This window comes from Theobroma cacao, chromosome 10 (genome assembly GCF_053813885.1).
Source record: "Theobroma cacao isolate CCN51 chromosome 10, ASM5381388v1, whole genome shotgun sequence".
NCBI lineage: Eukaryota > Viridiplantae > Streptophyta > Magnoliopsida > Malvales > Malvaceae > Theobroma > Theobroma cacao.
This window is the reverse complement of record NC_142648.1, coordinates 25,222,886-25,248,394: the sequence shown is the minus strand read 5'-3', so window position 1 is coordinate 25,248,394 and position 25,509 is coordinate 25,222,886. Positions and strand designations below refer to the sequence as shown.

The window sequence follows — 25,509 nt, the reverse complement described above, 5'->3', positions numbered from 1 at the left end:
CTTTTCATGGATGGAATGTGATATATGAAGGTTATTTGATTGTAATTGAAATTTTTTACTTGTAATTATAATTTCAAAAAAAATAATGAGATTCAAGATATTTGGATGGACCATTCAACAGTTAATCGATAGCAGGAAAAAAACAAAGGAACATGACCAACATCTTATTGTTGAATTTTAAATGTAATTAATGTTAGTGTAAGCCCTGCAAGCCAATCAATTTTGTGCTTCTAAAACACTACATTAGTTAGCCATATTTCATGTTAAATATATTATGGATTTTTATATAATGTATGAGATATTTCTTTATCCATGAGTTTATTTATAAGGAGTTATGAGAGACTTATGTAGATAAAACCTTTGAAACATAATGGCCATGCAAAGAAATTATAAAGGTTATAATTAGGAGATTTTTATGCATCAAAGCCTAGTTCCTAAATATGTTCATGGTCATTGTATTATCAAGAATAAGAGCATTGACAATGCTCAAAGACTGGTACATACTAAGTCTCCTTACTTTGGAAGTAAGCAATTGATCTTATAGGTTGAAGTAAGCAATTGATCTCATAGGTTGAAGTATGTGAAATATATGGGGATATTATGTAGGCGCATGTTAAGGAACAAGTTGACACTGCGAGTTAGCATGGAAATAAAGGCTAGCTCCTGACTATGCCTTTAAGGTTAATAACCAAGTTTCAAATATTGAAACTTTAAACTTAAGTTTGAGAGAAGAACTTAGTAATATTATTTGATGATTGAAAAACTAAGCCCAAGGGTCCTTTTTATAGTATTATAGGCCTAAGTCTTAATAAAACTCTACCTCTGGTTGTCTAGTATAACTAGAATAGTTAACAAGAGATTTAAATAAAATAAATATTCTATTCCAAATTAGAATATGACTATCCTAAAGTCCTAATACAATTAAATTAAATAAAAGAGAAATTCTATTATACCTATAATTCCAATGTAGACTCCTAACTAACAAGAAAAATATTAAAATTACGAACATGCCCATTTATGACTTTTGGGCTTTTCGTTTTAGCTTTTGACGCTCAGCTTGCTCCAAGAAATTATTTGTTAGATGTTCTACGTCAATCCCTTCCTCTTGAGAAAAACTCGACTTTGAGTTAACTTGTATATCTGGATAGAAGGGTTCATCTGATGAATGAAATAGGTAAATATCCACCACGTTGAATGTTTTGGAAATTCCCATTATGTCTGGTAGATCCACAACATATGCATTGTCATTGATCTTCTTCAAAATCTGGTATGGTCCATACTTCTTAGGCTATAACTTACTATAAGTCCCAACTGGAGACCTTTCTTTTTGCAGAAACACCATTACCTGATCTCCCACTTCAAAAATCTGCTTTCTGAGGTGTAGATCTATAACTCTTTTATAGTTGGCATTAGCTTGCTTTAATTTCTGTTTCACCTCTACTTCAACATCTTACAACTGATTAGCCATATTTTCTGCAGCTACATTAAATACAAGAACTTTAGCCAACTCAACCAAGTCAAGAGCATGCTGTGGTGACTTTGTGTACACAATAAAAATGGAGATTTTTTTGTGGCACTATGAATAGCACTATTGCAAGCAAACTCTTCTTGTGCCAATGCGAAGTCCCATTACTTTGGTTTATCACCATAAATATTGCGAATTAGATTGCCAAGGGTTTTGTTCACTGATTCAGTTTAGCCATCAGTTTATGGATGAGTTGTGCTACTGTAATTCAAGGATGGATCAAACATCTTCCACAAAGTCCTCTAAAAATGACCAAGAAACTACTGTCTTGATCTAAAGTGATGGTTTTAGGCACACCATGTAGACAAACAAACTCCTTGAAAAACAATTTGGCTATTCCACTTGCATTTGAAGACTTCTTGCAAGGGATAAAATGGGCCATTTTAGAAAACCTATCCACAATAATAAAAATAGAATCCATGCCCCTTTGCGTTTAAGGTAAACCAAGCACAAAATCCATAGATAAATCATCCCAAATATTTTCTGGAACAGGTAAAGGCAATATAAAGTAGTATTTTAGGACTATCCCTTTGCGATTTGGCATATGTAACATCACTACACAAATCTTGTTACATCCCTTCCCAGATGTGGCCAATAATATCTTTATCCAACAGCAGCAATTGTTTTATCATGACCTAAATGACCAATAATTCCTCACTATGCAAGTCTCTAATCAACTTTTCTCTCAATGAAGATCTAGGAATGTTAAACTGGTCTTCTCGTATTAAAAAACCATCATGAACATAAAAATCCCTAACAGGTTTATTTGTGAAACACTTTCCATGTATTGTGAAAATCGTGATTTGTATGATATAATTCCTTGGCTGTGTCAAAGCCCACAACTTCTTGTCTCATTGTCACCAGCAGATCTGCACGTATACTCAATGCATCTGCTACTTTATTCTGCACTCCAGCCTTGTGCTTTAACTTGAAAGGAAACTTCTGCAAAAACTGAAACTACTTGGCATGTAGTCTTTATTGATTCGTTTCTGACTATTCAAGTACTTCAATGCCTCATGATCTGAGTACAAAACAAATTCTCACCCAACCAAGTAATGCTCCCAATTCTTCAAAGCACCTACAATAGAATAAAATTCTTTGTTATGCGTGGTCCACTTGTGCCTTGCATCACTGAGCTTCAAACTAAAATAAGCTACTGATTTCTTCTTTTGTGAAAGAACAGCTCCTATTCCCACACCACTAGCATCACATTCAACTTCAAATAATGTACCAAATCTGGTAATGCTAAAACAAGAGCAGTATATAGCTGTTCCTTTAGCATAGAAAAGCTGGTTGCAACTTCTTCTCTCCACTAGAACTTCTCTTTCTTCAGGTATTCTATAATAGATGCTACAATACTACTGAAATTTCTGATAAAACACTTATAGAATGTTGCCAACCCATGAAAACTTCTTACTTCTGTTATTATTTTTGGGGTAAGCGATTCTCTAATAGCTCAAATCTTTTCTTCATCTTCCTGAATTCTATCTGCACTAATTGCATAGCCCAGGAATAATAACTTATTTGTGATAAAGCTGCACTTCTTCAAATTCACATACAACTTAATTTTCTGTAAGACCGTTAATACTTCGCACAAGTACAAAAGGTGTTCCTCTTTTGATCTACTATAAATCAGGATATCATCAAAACAAACCACCACGAATTTTTCAATAAAAGGTTTCAGTACCTGATTCATCAATCGCATAATGGTACTAGTAACATTGGTCAACCCAAATGGCATCACGAGCCATTCATACAACCCTTCTTTTATCTTAAAAGTTGTTTTCCATTCATCCCTAGGTCTAATTCGAATCTAGTGGCATCCACTATGAAGATCAATTTTTGTGAACACCTAAGTCCCATGTAACCTATCAAGTATGTCATCTAGCCTAAGAATTGGGAGCTTGTATCCAATAGTAATTCTATTGATGGCTCAATTATCCACACACATCCTCCTACTCCTATCTTGTTTTAGGGTAGAAACTGCACATGGCTTCATTCTCTCCTAGATATAGCCTTTGTATAATAATTCCTCCACTTTCTCTTTAAAAGTCTCGCTCTCTTTTAGGCTCATCATGAAACGAGGTGCAAACTAGCACCAGGGTTCAAGTCAATATGGTGCTGAATATCTCTTATGGGTGGTAAACCATCAAAGAAATCTTTTGGCATCACCTCACTGAATTCTACTAGTAATGGTTTGACTACTTCTAGATGCTCTACTATTTTTTAATCCTCTTCAATTGACAACACTTGTTTCACAATCAGAGTGTGCACTTCTTTTGACTCCTTGAAAGCAGTCTCTATCTCATTCTCCTAATAAGTAAGGGTAAAGAAAGTACACTCCTCCACTTTAAAAGCTTTGGTTTTGGCACTTCCTTTCATTGGTAATAAAGTAAACTTTATGCCATCTTTTTCTAATTTATAGCTGTTTTCTCTTCCATCATGTTGTACTGCAGTATCAAATTGTCAAGGTCTACCAAATAACAAGTGACAAGCATCCATATCCATAATATCAAAATATACCTCATCCTTGTATTTACCAATGGAAAAAGGCACCTTACACCATTCTGTTACATGAATCTTCTTTGTTATCTTAAACCATCCAATAGTGTATGGATTAGGATGTTTCTCTACTTTAAATCTCAAACTTTCCACAGCATCTTTACCAATAATATTTTTGCAATTACCACTATCAATAATCACGTCAAATAAACGGTTAGTGATGGTGCACCTAGCTCAAAATAATTAATGTCATTGAATGTTATCCTCTGGTTTTGGAGACAAAATCATTCTACTCACCATATAGTTCAGGCCACCATCATCATCCTTATACTCGTCATTATCCCTATCTGGACCATAACAAATCTCATCATCTTCTTTTTTTCATTCCACCACATGGATTGCTTTCTTGAAAAGACAGTCATTAGATCTATGACCAGGTTGATTACATTTGAAACACTTCATTGGATTTGGTTTAGTATAAGGATTTGTAGCTTTGTGCCCTTTTTTTCGCATCTGTCACTTTTTCCTTTCCAATTATCTTTTCTTCCTTATACCAGTCATTGCGTGCAAAATTATCATGAACTGATTTATTCTTGTCGTTGGATGCTTTATAATTATCCCCGCTGTAACTTTTGTAAGAATAATCAAGTCTGTTCTTTTCCTGCAACATTAATCTAGCCTTTAAGGCAATATTTCGTGCTTTAGATAAATTTTGTAATACTTGTACCCCTATCTTGTCTCTGATAACTAGCTTCAACACTTTTAGATATCTAGCAACCTGTTGTCCTTCAGTCTCCCTCAGGTCATTCCATTTTCCTAGTCTTATAAATTCTGCAGTATATTCATGTATAGTTTTATGACCTTGATGTCACCTCTAGTATTGCTGGAATAAAATCTACTCATAATCAGGAGGAAGAAAATCTTTTTGTAACAATTGCTTTATCCTATGCCAAGTTCTAACTAGTGTTTTCCCCTTACGATTCCTTCTAGATTGCAACCTTTCCCATCATGCAGAAGCCCTACCTTTCAATCTACAAGCAACAAGTCTTATCTTTTTTCGTTATGGAATTTCCATATATTTGAAAAATCTTTCTATTTTCGTAATCCAAAATCTTCAATATTCAAACTCCCATTAAAGCAAGGAATATCTACCTTTAATTTGAAATCGTGAGTATCTCTGTCATTATAATCATTCCTTCCATATTCAACATATCTTGCTGTAACATAATCATCTTCATTTTTTGAATCTTCCATGTAACTTCTTGTCTATGCTCGTTTGTAGGAACAGGTCTGCCGACAAGCTATCCGAGAGCTACATTATCTTCAGTACGTGGCCTCTTGTCATTGTTGGCATCTACGCCTAGAGCATCAAGTCAATCTGTAATTTCTTTAAAGCGTTGTTTTAAAAGCTGGAATTTGAGATCCATACGTTGCTCCAAAGCCCTCAACACCACCCCTTGATCTTGCACTATAGATCACAAGGCCTTAGTTCCCCGATCTTCACCATGAAAACTGTCGCCTACCATAACTGGGTCACTTGCCATTACATTGGACGAGTTTTCCCCATTCTGATACCAACTAACGTAGTGAGTTAGCGTGGAAATAAAGGCTATCTCCTAACTATGCCTTTAAGGTTAATAACCAAGTTTCAAATATTGAACTTTAAACTCAAATTTGAGAGAAGAACTTAGTAATATTATTCGATGATTCAAAAACTAAGCCTAAGGGTCCTATTTATAGTATTATAGGCTCATATCTTAACAAAACTCTACCTCTAGTTGTCTAGTACAACTAGAATAGTTAACAAGAGATTTAAATAAAATAAATATTCCATTCCTAATCAGAACATGACTATCTTAAAGTTCTAATACAAGTAAATTAAATAAAGGGAAATTCTATTATTACCTATAATTCCTATGTAGACTCCTAACTAATAAAGAAAATATTAAAATTATGAACATGCCCATTTATGACTTTTGGGCTTTTCATTTTAACTTTTGACGCTCAGCCTGCTCCAAGAAATCATCTGCTAAACATTCTACATCACAAGTTAACTAAACATGACCTGCTATAAGAGTTTCATTTGGTATTTCACTCAAATATCTATAGAAATAGTTTCATATGTCTGTAGTGTAAGTAATCCTTAAACTTGTGATATCCAATCATCTTGAATGTGAATTGTGATGCTTTAATTTCACCTTTACGGGTCTAGAGGCGACCAGATGCCTAAACAAAGTGCTTTTGTATGATATAAAGCATGCAAATATGAATGAGCAGTCCATAAAGGATTTATAATCTTTAATGATTTGAAAAGGGACATATCTTATTTGCTCTTAGCTTACATCGACTGAAAGTTCTTGGCTAAGACAATCTTAATAGGTCAAAATGGAAGCTGTAGGACTAATATGGATAAGTTATAAAGTAGACATCGAGTCAAGCTTTTTATTTATTCGGGATATATGATGAAAAGATCGAATTACACTGAAATACTGTACATTGAAAGGTTAGTCGAACCATATTGACTCTCTTGACATTTGGTGGTCATGATGTATTGCTAAATACTGCTCATCTATAAATATAAATATAAATTCTTAATTAAATTGATTTATATTTATTACTAACATGTTAGGGACTTAATGAGTCATACACAATAAGATGACAATGTGAAATTAAAATGGGACTAGTATTAAATTGGAAATTAGGAATTTCCAATATGGACTTAATTAAATTGTTTAATTAAGTGGAAGGATTAAAATGCAATAAATCAAAACTTGGATTAGCATTTTAACTTAACTATAAATACATTTTATATGTGTGCTGCACTTTCTAAAAAAGAAGAGAGAAAAGATGACAAAAAAATAAAAGAAAAAACCCAAGCCTTAGTCGCCATCTTTTTTTGAAAGGTGATTTTATTGAGCACTAAGCTTCCATGACATCTAAAGTCTTCAAAAATTGTTAGAGACTTTTCCTGGCATAGAGCTTGTGTGTAGAACATAAATACAATTACAAAAAAAGAACTGTTTCATAGTGTTGAAAGCAAATTTTTTTCACACTAGTCAAAAAACAAAACTAGGTAGCTCTTTACCAATATAAGCAACTCAAATGCTTGAAAAAAAGCTAGGCATATCCACAAGAATTCACAAAAGGCTTTTTTCAGAAAAAGAGCTGAAACCAAAAAGATAAAGGGCTATCTACCACAGAATCACATAAAAAAAATCTCCTTAGGAATCCGTTCGTGATTAGATACTAATCCATAAAGCATCAATAAGAAAATCCCAAACTCAAAAGAAGGAGCAAATAGAGCAGTGCTACAAAAAAACAAGAACAGGACTGCATCAAACACATCATAATCCTAGAGGTAAAAGAGAATTGAGTTCTCAAAAAAGGGATTTCCAAGCATCCATTTCCTATTCGAAATAGAGCCATGAAAGAACATCTCATTCATATGAAAACAAACCCAACCAGATCAGCATAAACCTAAAGGAGAAAGATCACTCAACAACTAAAAACTCCCATGATCCAAGACAGAAATCCTTTGACAATAGTGTCCTACAAGCTCGCAGTGCACCACCTAATTAAGAGAGGCATATGAACCATAGGACGACATTGCCCAAGAGGATGAGTAAAAATGAATTAGCAAGATAGTAGGGAAACCAAACAATTGCAACACCTCAAACTCGCAACACTATTTTCTTCCAACTCCTTAGCTCACACACTCCTCTCCCTCCTCCCTTAATCACCGAATCAATCAAATAATCACAAGGGAAGGAAAACACCCTTAACTCCCCTTCCCCTAAATGGACCCTCCTCTCTCTTCATGAATGCCTCACCATCTCAATGGCACTCAACTTGAGAGATTCCTCTCTCCCTCAAAAATAATTCATCAATCTCACACCCCTCCTCTAGAAACTCACCCCCCTCTTTCTCCTTCCCATACCCCGCCAGTGAAGACTCCAGGAAAAAAGCCATGCCATAGCAACTAGGAGACAAAACACAAAGCATCGAGAGTGTTCTTCGAATAGCGAGAGCACCTTTACCTGAAAGAGAGAAAACTAACACAAAGAGTTCGTGCTCTTGAACATATTATTTATGTTTTTCTTCTGTTCCTTTTTTTTTTCTCTGATATTTTCTTCTTCTTTGATTTTGTTCTCTTTTTTTTTTTCATTTTCATTTCCTTTTTTTCCTTTCTAACTCTTTTTTCGTATTCCTTTCTTTTCTTTTTTTCAACTTTCCTTTCATTGACATAACCATCAAGCCAAAGAAACCTTTATCATCATTTGACAGAAAACTCACCCCTTAGTCCTCAGGTCTTCTCAGTTGGAACAAGAAAAGAGAAGCTTAAAATGGACAAAAAAAAAAACTCCACCCCCTCCCCCTTGCCAAGGGCTCTTCATGGACCATAGTCATGGTTTTCTTAAGAAAAATTTTTCATGTCTTTTTTTCAAGCCAAAAACAAGTAGTCCTTGAGAAGTGAGATTTTAAAAAAAAATCTTGGCTAGTAGCATAACGTGACAACATCACATAATCCCAACCTAGTATAGGTTTTCAATGGACATCTATGTGGATCACCATTGGAGGCTGGACACATGGACAACTTTGGTTTGCAACAAGCAAGTTTTAGTTTACAATCAAGTGGGGGATTTTGACACGTGATTTTTGAAAATCACTTCTCAAGGTATATGGCTAAATATATGTTTGTCTGTATTTGCTTTAACTGATCCATAGGGCTACCTAAGTGATTCAAGGGTGGTTTTAGTATTGTATTATTATATTCCGCAGCGTTATATGAATTTGATTTTTTCTATGAGTATGCATGAAACCCTTCAATTAATGTGTGAAAATGTAATTTAAAATGATTCGTATGATTGTAAAAAAAGTATTGTGATGAGTTAGCATATTTATAATAGACTTGATACTAAGAAATAAATAAATAATCATTTCTAAATTTTAAATTAATTACAAATAGCCAAATATTGTTTCAATGATGTGTAGAAAAGAATTTCAATAATTAAACGTATATATACCTACACACACACAAACACACATATATATATATATATATAAAACAAAAAATAAGTGTTCTTGATCATGCAATATAAATATCATCTTGGCTTCAAATTTTATCTATTTATTGAGTAAACATAAATTATTAAACTAATAATTGATGTAATAATATATAATTTTTTATTTCAAACTGAATATCCACTTTTTTATAATCATTGCAAAATTATGTCGATGATTCTTTTTTGAACATTTATAGCTGTTTTATTATTTTTTCTATATTTCATATTTATTTTAAGTCAATTTTATTTTTTTTCTATCAACATGATCCAAGTTTAGTCTTCACCAATCCACTATCTCAAGTATCAAAAGATGCATCACAAGTTTACATTTAAGTTGATATTAGATGATTAAAAGTCAAAAATAAAAAAATCGATAAAACTGAATTATTAAAGAATGGATAAACCATATTACATAATAAGGATAGTACTAGATCTAGTAGCTTTACTACTAACTACTAGTATTTTGTTTTTGGCTCAGCTACTAACTACTAGCATAGTTATGTGTAAATTATTTATGGGATTAACCTATAGTTAATTTTTAATTATTTTAAGTTGGAGATTTCAAGAATTTTACTCAAAGAACTCCATTTCAAAATTTGCCCTTAAACAACATCCAATATACTATTTAATTGAAAAGTCACTAAACTTTGTTAAGCAGCATCACATGCTTGGCCATGGCATCCGCACCAGAGAACGTGAAATCAGTGTTGAATGTGATAGCCAATATGCAACAACGGAACGATAGGGCGCTTGTTGATGTGCCCAATTCGAGGCTGGTAGTGGTCCGTGAGCTTTGCACCTAGACTTTTTGTCATCTCATTTTACATCTTTTTTTCTCATATTGGGTTGATGATTAGTTTATTAGATTGTACCATGTCAAGGGTCATTTGCAAATTAAGATTAAGTTGACAAGAAATTTCTGTTTAGTAAAGTAACTTTTCTGTACCTTTTCCTGCTACTATTTATATTTTACATCCTTTGGCTTATATTGAACTTTGAATTTGGTTGATGTGGTGATCATAATTTTGTCATTGGTTAAATTGTTAGATTAATGGTTGTCACATGGAGGCAACCCCTTGTATCAATATGATTAAAGATTTTGCAATGGATACTGTTGGCGCTAGGCAATAATGCATAGGTTTTGTTGGCATGACAATGGATAGTCTTGTGCCACATAAAGGAAATGAAACAATGGTACTTAATTTTCCAGATAGCAATACCAGTCATGATCAAGTAGGTACTCAATCTTTCCACACCTGCTGATGAAAATGAATTCAAGACAAGTGTTATTGTGAAAGAATTGTGCAAAAGACTCCAGTATTTGGCAAAGGTCAATCCGCAGGTGTCTAAGCCCCACGAGTAAGTGGCCACTTGATGAAAGATGGGCCAACTTTGAGCAACTCCATATCTTGACATGTTGAAGCCTAAACCTGCAGAAGCTAACCAGCCCCCGATGTTCAGCATCAAATAAGTAAGCTCTCCGATAACCACCGATTCAAAGAAATTTAGTTTTTGTTAAGCCTAACATCATAAGTAACCTTTGGGATGCTTGAGAGACTTTTTTTTTGAATAAGCAAAGATCAAGAGAACTCTCATGTCACGCTTCTTTGCACCCAACAATTTCTAATTCACACAGCCTTCAAGGGTTTGGAATTAAAACTACCAATTATCATGAATCACAAGTGTTTCCAAGCAAGGAAGACGACTTAGTAGACTTCTCAATACTTTGGGGCATTTCTTGACAGAAACATCATGGAGGCAAGTGTAGATCCTGATTTGCTCATCAACTTGGTAAAGATTCCACTCCTTCAACTCTGGCACAACTTGGCATTGAAGAATCTATAATGATGGAAATGCATTTGTTCAATTCTTCATAGAAATTCACACCCACCATATTGAATATATTCCTTTAACATCACTCCTCAAGGTTAATCAGTAGAACCAAGAAAAGAAGGTAGCACTAAGCATTGTGTCTTTACAGTCTACCATTACAACCGGACAACTTATAACAGTCAAATACATTGTATGATAATTAAAGTAGTCATTCATAATTAGCTATCAATGTAAAAAAATGAAATAATCAACGGCCCATAAAAGCGAGACACCAGATTTTACGTGGAAAACCCCTTGGTAAGATGAAAAACCACGGGACCATAGTCCGTTCAAATTGTTCCACTACTCAAAATAATAGGATTACAAAAGTCTTCTCTAGTACAAGAAAACGATATGACGTGAAGTTATCAATAAAAAACTAAATTTCTAACATCAATAATCACCTTATAAAACATGCTAAGAAGAAACAATCTCACCAAGTATGAACTGTCTGTGGAGACTAGAGGCACATCAAGTCGTTAAAACACCATAACTATGCCTCATTGTTCATTTAAATTAAGGTGGTCACTTTCTCATCCCTTTTTCCCTTAGCCACACAATTCTCCATCAAATCACTTTTGGCAGTTGGTTATTACTTTACACCATGCAGCTCTCTAACCATCAAGTCTTTGGAATTAGACATTCTTGAATCAACATCACTGCTCATGGTTTACGGGCGCTCTATAAGATGATTTTTTTTTTGAAGAAAGAATCAAGAAATCCACTAGTGCCCAAACATACACTCACATGCTGCCTGGAAACCTTTCCAACTTTGATTTTGAGGGCATTGGAATGAGATACAAAATCATGAGTTTTGTTCATCCCTGTCATACAAAGGCCAAAGTATTCTGTTGTTAGTGTTGAGTAGCAAAAAACTTAATACAGTAATTCTCATATACTTGTGATGCTTACATGGCATAAGCAAGCAAGGAACTACAACCATCTAACATTAATTGGTAGAACATCTTGTGGAGTGGCTACTGTCATTATACTGCTTCTGCTCATATCCAATGAATGATGACAGAAACAAATACTTCCTGAAGAGCCAAATAACATAATTTGGTGATATCAAATGAAGGCACTAATTATGAATAGGCACAAAGGAGATAGAATTCATAAAACTTCTAGCAGTTGTTCTCACCTGTACTACTTGGAAGGAAGTGTAGAGTCAAGTCAAAGCACCAGCCTTTGCATTAAGAAGAAAAGAGATGGATTTCAAGCTTGCTGATTCTCTAATGCTAAAAATCTTATTCTTAATATATAACAAGGTTGCCACAATACTCCTGATTTATCAAAAACCATAGCATGACTACCTTAGTGTTTGGTTCAATGAAATGTTGAATTTTAGAATTTGAATATTGAATACAAGACCATTATTATGATGCTTCTATTTTACTTGATATTTTGTGAAACATGAAAATTAGTACATAGTTACCTGGCTTCCAAATTCATAATGCATTGGGATCATCTTCTTCGCTCCACTAAATTATTTGAAAGTTGGGAATCAAAGTATCAAAGCTTAGAATTTAAGATAAAGAAAAAGAGAATTGAGAAAATAACATTCATGATAATTAGGAGGAAGGTTTTATTCTATTAAGGATGCATTCAAAAATTGACCTCTGAAAACTTACCATTGGTATTAATTGTTGTCAATGAATTACGTCCAAAGGTTTGAATTTCATTCTTTCTTAGGTAATTCGCACTCAAATTCCTGCATGTTTGGGAAGCACTTTGTAATTATAAAACTTTAATTAACTGTTTGAAAGTGAAAAAGAATTGTACTAATAATGATAGAGAGGAATTTTAAATAGACATGGTGCAGTGAATAGGAGGAAAACAGGAAGTATTACCTAAGAGCTTGCATGCTTCTTTTTATACATAATTAATAAATCAATCATCAATATCAGCATAAAGCACTCCTTTTGAAAAGAGTTATCTGACTTTTTAACAATTGATTCAGCAGGGAACAGTCGTACAATATTTAGCTACAAACTGAACACAGCACTCCTTTTGAAAAGAGATGAATGACTGGCAATTAAGTATTCTCCATTTTTAAGGCAGCACAAGGATAAGTGCAGAATTTTATCTTGATGGGGGCAAAGTTATCTAGCTGATTGTAAAACTCAAATTTATGAAACATTCGTTTAGGTTTAGTACAAGTGTTAAAGGTAATATGAAGCATTGATATATCTAGTGCTTTCCCTTCTGAAGAAAAAGTTCACTTAATTATGCATTATTAGTATTAAGATATTTTTTTTCATAGGGTCTAAATTCCAAATTTTAGTAAATATTACAATGGGGACAGAAGCATTGTTTTCATTAAAAGTTATTTTCAAATTTTTTGGGGCAAAAAGATTGTTTTTATTAAAATATATTTCAAAAGTAAAAACTGCCACCATACCTCTATATGCAGATCTTTTGAAAGCCTTTTTGTAAGAACTACACTGAACGTTATTTCCCTCATCGCAAGGTGAATAAAGGTGGGAAGCATTATTTCTCTCCTGTAGAAAAGATAGCATCCAAACATTCATCGCCACCCATGGAACGTCATCAATGATAGCTAAAACAGAGTGCATGGCTCATGCACAGTGCAGAAATGCACTCTGGGTTTGGAATTTTATAACTGATTTTCATATTGTAGAAAGGTGAGATAGAAAATCAAAGAAAGATCATTTCAAGAACAAAACAAACAATATAAAACCAAAGAAACAAGCTATAGGTTATATGGAAGCTGTATTGTATTAATCACAACAAAGAAAGCAGTGAATTTTCTTTAAAAAAGTTAGATCAGAGTAAGAAATCCATATGAACTATGGAACAACTCTCTGTGAGTTCCAAAAACTTCACATTAAAAACCAAAATTCCCAACAAGAAAGCCTTTATATGAGAATTTTACAAATTGCTCTTAAAATTTAAGTTAAACTTTCAACCAGTTTAATAAGCTAGAAACTATCAGAGGTTAAACTTTCCACTCGAATAACTCAAGATCAATTCTGGTGGAACTTTACAGATTTCTCTTGAAATGAATTCGAAATCACATTTTAACTTTTTGGAACTTGAAATCAAATGCAGAGCATAACTCTTACTATATCCATTCTAATAAGTCAACGTATCAGTATTAACTTACCTGACTATCTTCTTGGCAACAACAGATCATAAGTCTTCAATTCACATCTTTTCCACCTGGCAGGAGAAAGACTACCTGAAAGTTAAAACAAGGCATACTAATTAAAACTTGAGACAGATATTGACTGTAAGAGAAAACCTTAAATAGAAAAACAGAAACATAAAAGTTCAACAATGAAAAAGAAAATGGAAGAAACTTGAGTTGCTTTCTCTATGACATTTTAAACTCTTAGCATTCATATATTTAACCCTTTATCCATCCCAAGGTTGTATAGGTCTAAGCATAGAAGGCAACAATTAAATAATTTCATTATGAATTCAAATTAGCTCATCATGAATGTGCTAAGAAGAAACAATCTCACACCAAATGTGAACTATCTGTAGAAACTATGCCTAATTGTTCATTAAACTAAGATGCTCTCTTTCTAATCCATTTTTCCCATAGCCACCCATTCCTCCATCAAATCACTTTTGGCAGTCAGTAACAATTTCTTACACTATACAGCTATCTAACCATCAACTCTTTGGAATTGGACATTCTTGAATCAACATCACTGCCCATTTATAATATCATATTTTTGGGAAGAAAGGATCAAGAAATCCACTAGTGCACACAAATCCAATTTAGAATCATAGTTGAACCCAAAATCTTAATTTTCTTTCAACATGATACACTCACATGCTGCCTGGAAAACTTTCTATCATTGATTCTCAGGGCATCGGGATGAGATACAAAATCATGAGTTTTGTTCATCCTGTCATACAAGGCCAAAGCATTCTGTTGTTAGTGCGGAGTAGGAAAAAACTTAATACAGTGATTCTCAAATACTTGTGATGCTTACATGGCATAAGGAAGAAGAGAACAATAAACATATAACATTAATTGTTAGAACATCTTGTGGGCTGGCTATATTTATTATACTGCTTTTGATCAACTATAATGAACATAATTTGGTGATATGAAATGAAGGCACTAATTATGCATATGCACAAAGGAGATAGAAATCAGAAAAATTCTAATTGTTGTTCTCACCTGTAGTAGCTTGAAGGATGTGCAGAGTGAAGTGAAAGCTGCAACCCCATTTATTAAGAGGAAAAGAGATGGATTTCAAGCCTGCTCATACTCTAATGCTAAGAAGCTTCTTCTTAATGTCTACCAAACCTGCCATAAAAGTATTGGTTTTAATTCTGAATTCAGCTTCAACTAAGATTGTTTTTGTTTCACAAAATTAGTTCTACATTTTTTGATATTTGGAAAATAGGATGGTCAACAAAAAAACATTTGATTGTCAATGGAAAATGAGTCTCAAAATTTGGAAATTGTTCCCCTTTTACAAAAGAGGAAGACAATTTCCAGACTCAATCATGCACAAAATAAACGCTCTCCTGAAAGAAAGTTGGAATTTTAACTGATTTCATATTACAAAGAAGGTGAGATAGAAAATCAAATAAACGATCACTACAAGAATAAACCCGACAATACGAAACTGAAGAAACAAGATATAAGTTATAGGCAAGCTGCATCAAATTAATCACAATGAAGAAAGCAATGAATTTCCTTCAAAAAAGTGAGATCAGATTATGAAACTCATATGAACCATGGAACAATATTCTGAAAGTTGCAAAACCTTCACACTAAAAACCAGAATTCATAATTAATTGAATAGCTTTCAACTATCTGATCTCTACACTGATCATGAGTTAGCATAATACTTGTCCATTGCTCTCGAAATGAATTTTAAATCACATTTTAATTTTTTTGGAACTCAAATTCATATGCAGAATATAATTCCTGCCATCTCCATTTTAACACGTTAGTTACTCCTTTGCAACTTATCAATGCTAAAACAAATAAACAAGGAACCACAAGATTTCATGCTAAAATATTTCAGAATTAAATGCAAAAAAAATTCAATGTTCGCCCATGTCATGGTTTGTGTAGATATATTTGTACATGAAAAAAATCAGTTATAACAGTAATTTGTTGTAGGATTAAAATACCTAAGTTGACATGCTCTGATTCTTCCTCTTCATCATTCGTAGATGAATCTACCATCAATTGTTACTTTAGGTATGTGGGCGATGTTGGACCATTGTTTTCCTTTGTCCCTTTTGCACCTTTTCTTTAGCACCGGACATTCCCTAATATGTAGTTGCGAAAGCGAGGGAAGCATTTCCTTTCGGGGAATGGATTTGAGCTTTGGGCAATGGTAGATTTTCAAAGATTGAAGAGAGGTGAGGTTTTGAAAGCCGTTGGAGGATAGCTTTCTTACATTTTTGAAATTTTTGAGAGTAAGATTGATGAGAGAAGGGGGCAGCTTCATTCCTATCTCCTCCTGAGGAAACGACGTCGCATCTGTGCAATTACTACCATCAATGTAAAGATATGTAAGAGAGGTGAGTCTATGCAATCCCCATTCCATTACTGCCTTACTAATATTGGGGTCATAGATTTGAAGGGAAGTTAGGTTGGTAGGGAAACCCCTTTCTCCGATGGAATTTTGCACCCTTGGACATCCATCTATAGACAAATGTTGAAGATGGTGGAGGTTGGGCAGAGCTTCTGGGAGACGGACAAGATTTGGACACTCCCATAAAGAAATATCTTGAAGACGGCTGAGCTTGTCCAGTCCTTGGGGTAAATATGTAATATTACCACAATTGGAGAGTTCAATAGATTCAAGACAAGTATTATCCCCAATTTCCCGTGCTAAACATTCAAGCTCTGGACACTTATAAACATCCAACTTCTTAAGTTGCACGGGTAACTTACCACTCCATGATAATGATTTTAGAGCTTTACACTTTATAATAACAAGAGATTGAAGAAGAGATGTGCTACTGAAATTGATATTCTCCTTGTCATCCAGTAAACATTCCAAATTCTCACAACTAAAAATCTCCAAAGTCCTAAGAGTTGGAGGCAAGTTGTCCGTTGAAAGTGAAACCAATTTCGGGCACTTTTCAATATCTAACTTTGTAAGACATGTAAGGTTGTGAAAGGTCTTCGATAATCTCTCTAACCCTTCACAACATCGTAATCTCACAAATTCAATGTTGCACGGTATTTCTAATTGCACAAGCTCTTCTTTTGCCTCCTCCTTTAACCCTCCTCCTATACACACAACTTGCGGACAATTTGCAAACACTAAAGTACGAAGAGATCTCAAAGGCGCCAACCACCCCCACTTTGTTTGCCACAAAGACGTCAGCTCCTCACAACTATTAATTTCGAGAACTTCTACTTTCATCGACTCTACCATCTTCATTTCTTTTGTTACACATGCAAACTTTGAAATGTTTGAAAGACTGATTTTTTTAACTGACCATAGATCATCATAACTCCCAAGCACTACTTCTTTGCATCCATCAATTTCAACTTCACATAGCATCGGAAGATTCGAAACTGAAACTACCAATTCTTGGCACTTACGAATTACAAGTTTCTCCAAAGAATGAAGCTGATCAAGCAAAGTTCTTTCTAAGTTTGGACAATTCTCAATAAAGAGTTCTCGAAGGCAACAAAATTTCTTACCTTGTTCATCAACTTCATAAAGTTTCCATTCTTTCCATTCTGGCATATCTTCAAAGTGCAAAGTCTCTAATGATGGAAATACATTTGGCCCATTCACTCCATGGAACTCATTGCCAACACTAATCACACTTCTCATCCCCTTGACATAGAGATGTTTTAAAAGTGGTAATTTTCCAACTCCTGGTAAGAATGTGCAATTTTCACAATATTCAAGTCTTAAAACTTGCAAATTTTTAAATGAATCATCTTCCACCCAATCCGGGAACTCTATTCCACCATAATACTTGATGGCAAGCTCTTTGACATCTTTGTGAGGTTGAAGCGAGTTCAACACCTCTTTCTCAACTTCCTTCCTTCTTAAATTTTCATTGAAATCTCTACTCCATTTTAATTCTAAGTTCTCCAAGTCAAGCTTACTAGATAGCTTAGCTTCCCATGCATGTTGAGCTTCATCCACATTATGCAATTCAGAAATACAAAGCTGACCTTTGAGATTTAACAAATTCTGCATCTCTCTTATATTCAATCCATCACCTTGACCCACAATAAAATTAGACAACACTTGAAGATTTGTTAATTTTCCAATTCCACTTGGCATTTCCTTTATTAAATTTGCATCAGTCATATCAAGATGACATAAGTTGTCTAAAATCCCTATTTTTAGGGGTAGTTTTTCAAAATTCTTACAATACCTCAACAAAAGAGTCTCCAAATTATAAAGACTACATATTGAATCAGGGAGACTTTTTATTTTGGTATAAGAGAAATTTAGATAGCGTAAATGCTTCAAATTTCCAATAGAAGAAGGAATTTCTGTGATGTAGTACCTTTTCAAAGAGAGCACCCTTAAGCATTTTAATGCCGGCAGTAAATCATTGAGAACGTTATTGCTCAAGTAGCATCTCCATTGCTGCATCATCTTAAAGGGCAGGTAGGTTCGTAGAGACTTTGCTTCAAAAAAGGTCTCAAACTTTTGGACTCCGTCATAACCACCAATGATATAAGAGGAGTGGCGAGTGCGATTAATTGGACCGTTCATATCATCATGCCTTTCCCTTTTAAAATATACTTCTCCTGCAACGAACTGAGCTAGATCATTAATTAGGTCATGCATTACAAATTGGGATTCATTCTTGTTAGATGCTTGAAAAAATGACCTTGATACTAGTTCTTCAAAATACTTGCTACCCAAATCTTGAATATTCCTTTTAGTGTTTGCTCCATTTAGAAAACCTTCTGCCATCCATAATAAGACTATTTCCTCCTCCTTAAATTCATAATCTTTAGGGACTAGAGAGCAATATGCAAAACACTGCTTTAATTGCGAAGGAAGATAATAGTAACTCAACCATAGAGCTGGAGTTATGTCACTTTTCTCTTCAGGTAGATTCCAAATATCACTCTTTAATATGTAGTTCCATGCATCGTGATTCACCTTAGTGCGCAATAGTCCTCCGATAGTTTTAATGGCCAAAGGCAAGCCACCACATTTCTTCACAATCTCCATGCCGATCTCTTTCAGGTCTAGATGCCCAGTAAAATCCCCTCTTTCTAATGCATGATGAGCAAGCATACAGAGAGAATCATTATCTGATAAAATTTGCAATGAGTGGTCTGCAACAGTTCTCATAATTGATGAAACATTAGAATTACGTGTTGTTACGATTATTTTGCTTCCAGTAATCCCGGCATCAAAAGGAGATCGAAGCTTTGTCCAATCATCATAATTCTCATTCCAAACATCATCCAAAACAAGCAAGAATTTCTTGCTCGATAGCTTTTCCTTTAGTTTGACTTGAAGTAAATTCAAGTCATGTATATCACAAGACTGGAAAGTGACCGATTCTAGAATTGTTTTCGTTATCTTAATAACATCAAATTCATTAGAAACACATACCCATGCTTTGAGATCAAAATAATCTCCTATGCTACTGTCATTGTAGACAAGCTGAGCAAGGGTTGTCTTGCCTATCCCTCCCATGCCGGTGATGGGAATCACAGAAACTCCAGCATCATTGCCATCCTTCCTCAAAAGCAGATCAATTATTGCCTTCTTGTCTTTGTCTCTGCCTTGTACAGTAGCTTCATTCACCAGAGAAGTGCTTGGCTTGCTTTTTGGTATTGTCATGGGCCTTCCAACATATTTCTCTAGTTGCAGGTTAATCTTTCTTGTTGCTAAATCTTCCAACCTTCCTGTAATCTCTTTGATCTTGGACATCATCTTATAGTTAAACATGATTGAACTTGGATGCAAACTAGTGCAGCAAGTAGGAACAAATCTTTGTGCCTTACTAGTGCTGGCCTGATGTGCTTTCATCAACTTACGCCCCAAAGCTTCAGTGGCAAACTCGTCCAAGATGTCATCGACGTCATAAGCCAAGTCTTGGAGGTCAGCCAGCCAAATCTTCACAGCCTTGTTCTTCATTTTCTTCTCCTCTGCATCAGCAAGGACTGCGTGGATGGTCTCCAATGTCTTTTTCCAGTTCTCAATCTCCTCGCGAACCCGCTTCTCAGTGACAAAGTTGAAGTCGGAAGAGGAAATCTTGGCCAACAACAAGTCAAAGGAAGCAGAGAGAGCAGCCTCTGCAACGAAAGCCATGGTCAATATGTTTGAGAAAGGAATCAAGAGACTTGAAGTAGAGAGAAAATCCAAGAGAAGGATATTGGACTAGAAGAAAAATGGATTGTGGAAACTGTTTCTGGATCTAATTCGGTTGCTAGATTTTTGAGGTTGGGTGATGATAGGAATTACAGAAAAAATCATAGGGAATTAATGTGGTTGTGAAGAGTTACCAGTTTCTAGACAAGCTGAGCAAGTCAAGTCATGTCAAGCGTTGTGCTTTTCTTTGGGCCTAATTTGGTTGGAAAGTTTTTTGTGCATTCCCATCAACCCTTTCCAATAATATAATATTTACACTTGTTGTTATTTATTCTCGCGTGTGAATATTTATTTTCAAATAATAATTAAATATAAGAAGAAAATTAACTTTTCAATTCTATATAACTGATTTTATAATATAAATTTATAAAACAATTAATGAAAATCATTCAATATAATTAAAATTTTTATTTACAAATTAGATAAATCTTGTTTCATATCAATAATACCAAAAAAAAAAAGTAAACTCTGCTCTTTGATAACAGAGACATGCATTACTATTAAATTAAACATTTAGATGCATAATGTATTAAACTAAAACTTTTATACTTATTAATTGGCTTGCTTATTAATATTTTTATGGATGTAATATGTGATATGTGAAAATTATTTGACTATAATGAAAATTTTTACTTGGAATTTAATTAGAAAAGAATATTGTTTTGGAGTTGACGTCAAGTCAAGATGTGTGGATAGCAGGAAACAACCGAGAAACTCAGACCAACATACTGTTGAAGTGGGGTTGGTAAAGGGCAGTAGCTGTACGTTGCTCTCCAAATTTATTGAATGGTCCTACATGCTTTTTTACCCATCTTGTCTTTTTTATTTATTTGAATATTTTTTATTTATTTTTAAATATTAATTACATATAAAATAAAAATATTTAAAAGTGTAAAATTAATTATTCATAAATAGAAGATCATAATCAATTTTATTTACATAAAAATAAAAAAAATCCAAAAAAGTTATTCTTATTTATATTATTACTTGTATATATAAAAAAATCAATTACATTTTTACAATTTTATTACGTTTTATTAAATATTTAAATTTTTATTTTGAATTTAATAAATCTTTTCGTTATGACATAATTAATACTTTTATGCCACATGATATGGTTTTTTGTTTTGTATTTTCATGGTAATCATCACCACACATCACGTAGATACCTGCCAGTCATTTGCAGATTTTTTACCATGCTCTCAGCCTTCGAGCTGTCTAGACATTATTGCTCTGGCAAAATAGTGTGTACAGTTTGACGGACATCTTTAGCCATAAATTATTACACGGAGAATAACACTAAATCATTCATACTCATCTCTAAATTTGTTACACGGAGAATAACACTTGCTTAGCATAAATTAACAATGATTTATTATTAAAATTATATTAAAAATAAATGATAACAACATATTAAAAGATGGATAGTACTTAGGTGGAGTTTCAAGAAGTTCCTAATTCAAAAAAAATAATCAAAATTTAATAACGTTAGATTACATAGTATTATTCAAAAAATTATTAATATCCCTCAATAAATGAAAATAAAGAAATAAATTTTTGTAAATTGTTTGATAATATGTTAAAATTTATTTATTTTTCTATATATTAGGGAGGAAAAGAATTTGGAAATAAACTCTTTGAGAATATATACATACACCTACTATTAAGTAAAATATTCGAATGAATAATCTATTAAATTAAAACTTGTACTTAAAAATTTAGCTTATTGGTTGATACATGATTTTTTCATTTAAAGAGTAAAGTTCGAATCCCCTTCTCCCAAGTTTAAACAAAAAAAGAATTAAAACTTTTAAGTTAATATGTTGATACATTTATTAATTCTTTTCACAGATGGAATGTGATACATGAAGGTTATTTGATTGTAATTGAAATTCTTTTACTTATAATTATTATTTCAAAAAGAAAATAATGAGATTCAAGATATCTGGATGGACTATTCAACAAGTAATCGATAGTAGGAAAGAACCAAGAAACATTACTAACATCTTATTGTTGAATTTAAAATGTAATTAATGTGTAGAAATGTAATTTAAAATGATTGGTATGATTGTAAAAAAGTATTGTGATGAGTTAACATATTTAAAGTAGACATGATACTGAGAAATAAATAAATAACATTTCTAAATTTTAAATTAATTGCAAATGGCCAAATATTGTTTCAATGATGTGTAGAAAAGAATTTCAATTAAACATATGTATATATGTAACAAACAATAAGTGTTCTTGATCGATGCAATATAAATATCATCTTGATTTCAAATTTTATCTACTTATTGAGTGAAAATAAATTATTAAACTAATAATTGATGTAATAATATATACTTTTTCTATTTCAAATTGAATATCCACTTTTTTAAAATCATTACAAAATTATGTCAACTTTTCTTTTTTGAATATTTATACCAGTCTTATTAATTTTTTTCTATATTTCATATTAATTTTAAGTCAATTTTACTTTTTTTTTCTATCAATATGATCCAAGTATAGTCTTCACCAATCCACTAACTCAATCATCAAAAGATGCATCACAATTTTACATTTAAGTTGATATTAGAAGATAAAATATAGAAAATAAAAAAATCGATAAAACTGAATTGTTGAAGAATTGATAAACCATATTAAATAATGAGGACATTACTCGTTACTAGTAGTTTTACTACTAACTACTAATACTTTTTTTTTTTTGCTCAGCTACTAACTAGTCGTATACTAGGACTGGGTGGACTATTCTTGGTGATGCTTTTGTTCTTTTGAGGCAGGGAAGCTCCTTTTGAATGCCCGATATTGGCTTCATTTCAGGGGTTATTGCTAAAATATGCCCAGTTCATAAGGGAGGTATATTGGCCAATGTCCTCTGTCTTTTGAGTTCTTTGTTCTGTGGCTTGTGTTCTCTCACAAAGAGATTTCCTGCTCCCTTCTGTAGACACTTTAATTTTATACGTAATTACTTAGACAGACAAAAAAATAAATAATAAGAAAAAAAACAACAAATAAGAAACAAAAAAAACAAAATAAAAAAATGAATGAAAAAATGAAAAATGAAAATGAAACAAAAAATGATGAAATAAAATGAAAAAAGAAAAAAAGAGAGAAAGACGTACGTCTGGCAGGGTGCGGACGCACCCTGTCAAGCACCACCATCAGTGCCAGACGTCAAAAACTTACATCTGGCAAGGTAGTGTAGACGATACACCCGGTTGAGAGCCGATATATAAAGGAACACTGTAGCTACAAGGAAAAGGGACGAAGCAATCGAAAACCCTAAAATCCCTAGCAAGAACCAGCAACCAAAAAATACCTAGCCACAACAAAAACCAAAGAAAATACCCTAGATCCTCTAGCAACCGAGAACAACCACAAAGAAAAAGAAAAAAAACAAACAACACAAAAAATGTTGTCGGTTGGAGGTTAGGGAGTTTGGGGTTAAACTATAATTAATTTTTAATTATTTTAAGTTGGAGATTCAAAGAACTTTACTTAAAGAACTCCATTTCAAAATTTTCCCTTAAACAACATCCAATATACTATGTGATTGAAAAGTCACTAAACTTTGTTAAGCAGCGTCCCATGCTTGGCCATGGCATCCGCAACAGAGAATGTGAATTCAGTGCTGAATGTGATAGCCAATATATAGCAATAAAACCATAAGGTACTTTTTGATGTGCACAATTTGCTATAGTAAGTTAACGTGAAAACAAAGACTAACACTGGATAGAGTCTTTATAGTTGATAATCAAGTTTCAAACATAGAAACTTACACTCAAATTTGAGAAAAAATATAATGTTATTTAATAATTCAAAAAAAAATTATCTAATAACTAAGTCTAAATGTGCTATTTATAATAACCTAATCCTACTTGACCTAAACTTGGAATGTAAATAAACTAATTTAAATAAAATAGTATTATACCCTAGACTTCCTTAAAGTGCAAGAAAACTTAATTCCTAAACCTATGCTTACTTATCGTCCAAGTAAATTAAAATAAAAAGTAAATTTTATTATACCTATAATTTCTAATAGGACTCCTAACTAAATAAGAAAAGCACTAAATTTACTTGTCATCTGCTAACATAATCTACGTCATAATTCGAGGTTGGCATTGAACCTTGAATTTGGTTGATGTACTGGTGATCATAATTTTATTATTGGTTAAATTGTTAAATTAATGTTTGTTGCATGGAGGCAACCCCTATCAATATAATTAAAGATTTTGCAATGGAAACGGTTGGCGCCTGGTAATAATCATAGGTTTTGTGGCAGTGGAAAGAGTCTTGTGCCTAATTAAGGAAATGAAACAATGGTACCTATTTTTCTAGATAGCAATACCAGTCATGATCAGGTACATAATTTTTCGACTCCTGCCAATGAAAATGAATTCAAGGCAATTGTTATTGTGAACTGAATGTGCAATGGAATCCAGCATTTGAAAATGAAAATAAATATTCATTGCTTTGCTTTTAAGGCTTAATTAACACTCTCTTTGCAAAGCATAGAGTCATGATAAAATATGTAGAAAATTCAACGAAATCGTACAAACTTATTATCAACTTACTATAGTAAGAAAGAGAGATGTATTGTCTTTTTGCTATCCTTAGTCAAAAGTCTTCAAAGAATATGATGAAGAGAATGCTGCTTTTTTAGAAAGTAAAGCAAAAAGATAAGAATTCAAGTACAACCTCCCTATCGTGGCACCGACGATAACATTCATGTTTTGCGGGCATGAACGTGACACTGCCACAGCACGGTAGGCAGCATCACATGCTTGGCCATGGCATCTGTGCCAGATAATGTGAATTCAGTATTGAATATGATAACCAATATGCAGCAGCAGAACCATAGGGTACTTTTCGATGTCCCTAATTCGAGGCTGGGAGTGGCCCCTGAGCTTTGCAACTTCACTTTTTGGTTGCATTCTCCTATTAACTTTTGGGAAAGAGTGGGGAATTGGGACATGAGGGACAAAATACATGACTTCCAAATCTAAGTCAATTTTTCATTTTTGTAGTTTTGTATTTGGGGTAATTCTAAGTTTATGTCATGGGTTTTCTATTATCTGGTCTTATGTCTTCTTTTCTCATATTGGGTTGATGATTATTTTATTAGGTTGTACCATGTTACGCGTCATTTGCAAATTAAGACTAAATTGTTAAGAAATTTTTATTTAATAAAGTAATTTTTATGTACGTTTTCCTATTACTATTTATA

General features: G+C 33.2%; 1 protein-coding gene across 21 annotated transcripts in view; it reads right to left on the bottom strand.

The window, feature by feature from the left end:
- The window catches only part of LOC18587186 (putative disease resistance RPP13-like protein 1), a 93,272-nt gene extending 72,797 nt beyond the window's left edge, over positions 1-20,475 (bottom strand). For 4 of the 21 annotated variants that reach the window (XM_088810752.1, XM_088810758.1, XM_088810754.1 and 1 more), the window contains exons 1-6: positions 16,090-20,475; positions 15,122-15,250; positions 14,768-14,843; positions 14,090-14,164; positions 13,364-13,463; positions 12,594-12,673 (exon numbers count right to left, since the gene is read on the bottom strand). In XM_088810752.1, the coding sequence (XP_088666878.1) occupies positions 16,122-20,222 (4,101 nt within the window). In that variant the 5' untranslated portion in view covers positions 20,223-20,475 and the 3' untranslated portion in view covers positions 12,594-12,673; positions 13,364-13,463; positions 14,090-14,164; ... (1 more) ...; positions 15,122-15,250; positions 16,090-16,121. Of the gene's footprint in view, positions 1-11,247; positions 11,787-11,874; positions 12,000-12,103; positions 12,674-13,363; positions 13,464-14,089; positions 14,165-14,767; positions 14,844-15,121; positions 15,251-16,089 lie in introns of those variants that run through there. The other 17 variants (XM_088810744.1, XM_088810741.1, XM_088810743.1 and 14 more) reach the window with 17 other exon arrangements.
- Positions 20,476-25,509: the final 5,034 nt, after the last annotated feature.